General features: G+C 69.8%; 1 protein-coding gene across 1 annotated transcript in view; it reads left to right on the plus strand.

Annotated features, from left to right (window-relative positions):
- The first annotated feature begins 364 nt into the window (after positions 1–364).
- The window catches only part of SDHB (succinate dehydrogenase complex iron sulfur subunit B), a 9,909-nt gene continuing 9,542 nt past the window's right edge, over positions 365–731 (plus strand). Inside the window, exon 1 of the mRNA XM_035344765.1 lies at positions 365–499. Within this exon, the coding sequence (XP_035200656.1) occupies positions 425–499 (75 nt within the window). The 5' untranslated portion in view covers positions 365–424. The remainder of the gene's footprint in view (positions 500–731) is intronic.

Raw genomic sequence — 731 nt, forward strand, 5'->3', positions numbered from 1 at the left:
GTGGGGCGTGGCAAAACGGCGGGGATAACGGTGGGAGAAGCCGAGGAGAGCGCTCAGGGAGACGCTGAGGCGGGGGGCGCCATTTTGGCCCCTTGGCACCCACCATTTTGCCTGGCCCGGTGCTGAGGCTTTGGCACCTTCACTACCAAAAAAACAACAAAAAAAAAAAATAATAAGGATGGGGATTCAGGACGAGGAGGGACGTACTGCTCTGCCAATCCCCAAAAAAGGGGGAACGGGGAGCGCTGGCCCGCCGTATCCCCTTGTGCTGCAGCTCACGCCACACTCAACATGGCGCCTCCCCGCACCCGCCGCCACACTCAAGATGGCGGCCGGCACTACCCCACCTCCCTTCTTCTCAGGGCCGCGCTCTTTGGGCGGCTCCTTCCGCTTCCGGAGCGGGGCGGAAGTGCGCAGTGCCAAGATGGCGGCGGCCGTGGTGGGAGTCTCCTTGAGGCGCGGCGTCCCCGGGAGGCTCCTGCGGGCCGGGCCGCGGCCGGTGAGGGCCCGGGGCCGCCCCGGGGCTGCGGGGAGACGGGCGGCGGGGCCCGGCAGCGGGAGGGGGCCGCGGGGTGCGGGGAGGGAGGTGGGGAGGGGGCGATGGGGGCCAGGGGGAGCTGGAGGGCAAGAGGGGGGCAGAGGGGTTGGGGGGGGGGGACAGGAGTGGTCTGGGGAGGGGCAAGAGGGGGTGCGGAGGGGTCTGGGGGGCAGGGGGAGGTATGGAGGGATGT

The sequence above is a fragment of the Oxyura jamaicensis genome, chromosome 21, assembly GCF_011077185.1.
Source record: "Oxyura jamaicensis isolate SHBP4307 breed ruddy duck chromosome 21, BPBGC_Ojam_1.0, whole genome shotgun sequence".
Lineage (NCBI taxonomy): Eukaryota > Metazoa > Chordata > Aves > Anseriformes > Anatidae > Oxyura > Oxyura jamaicensis.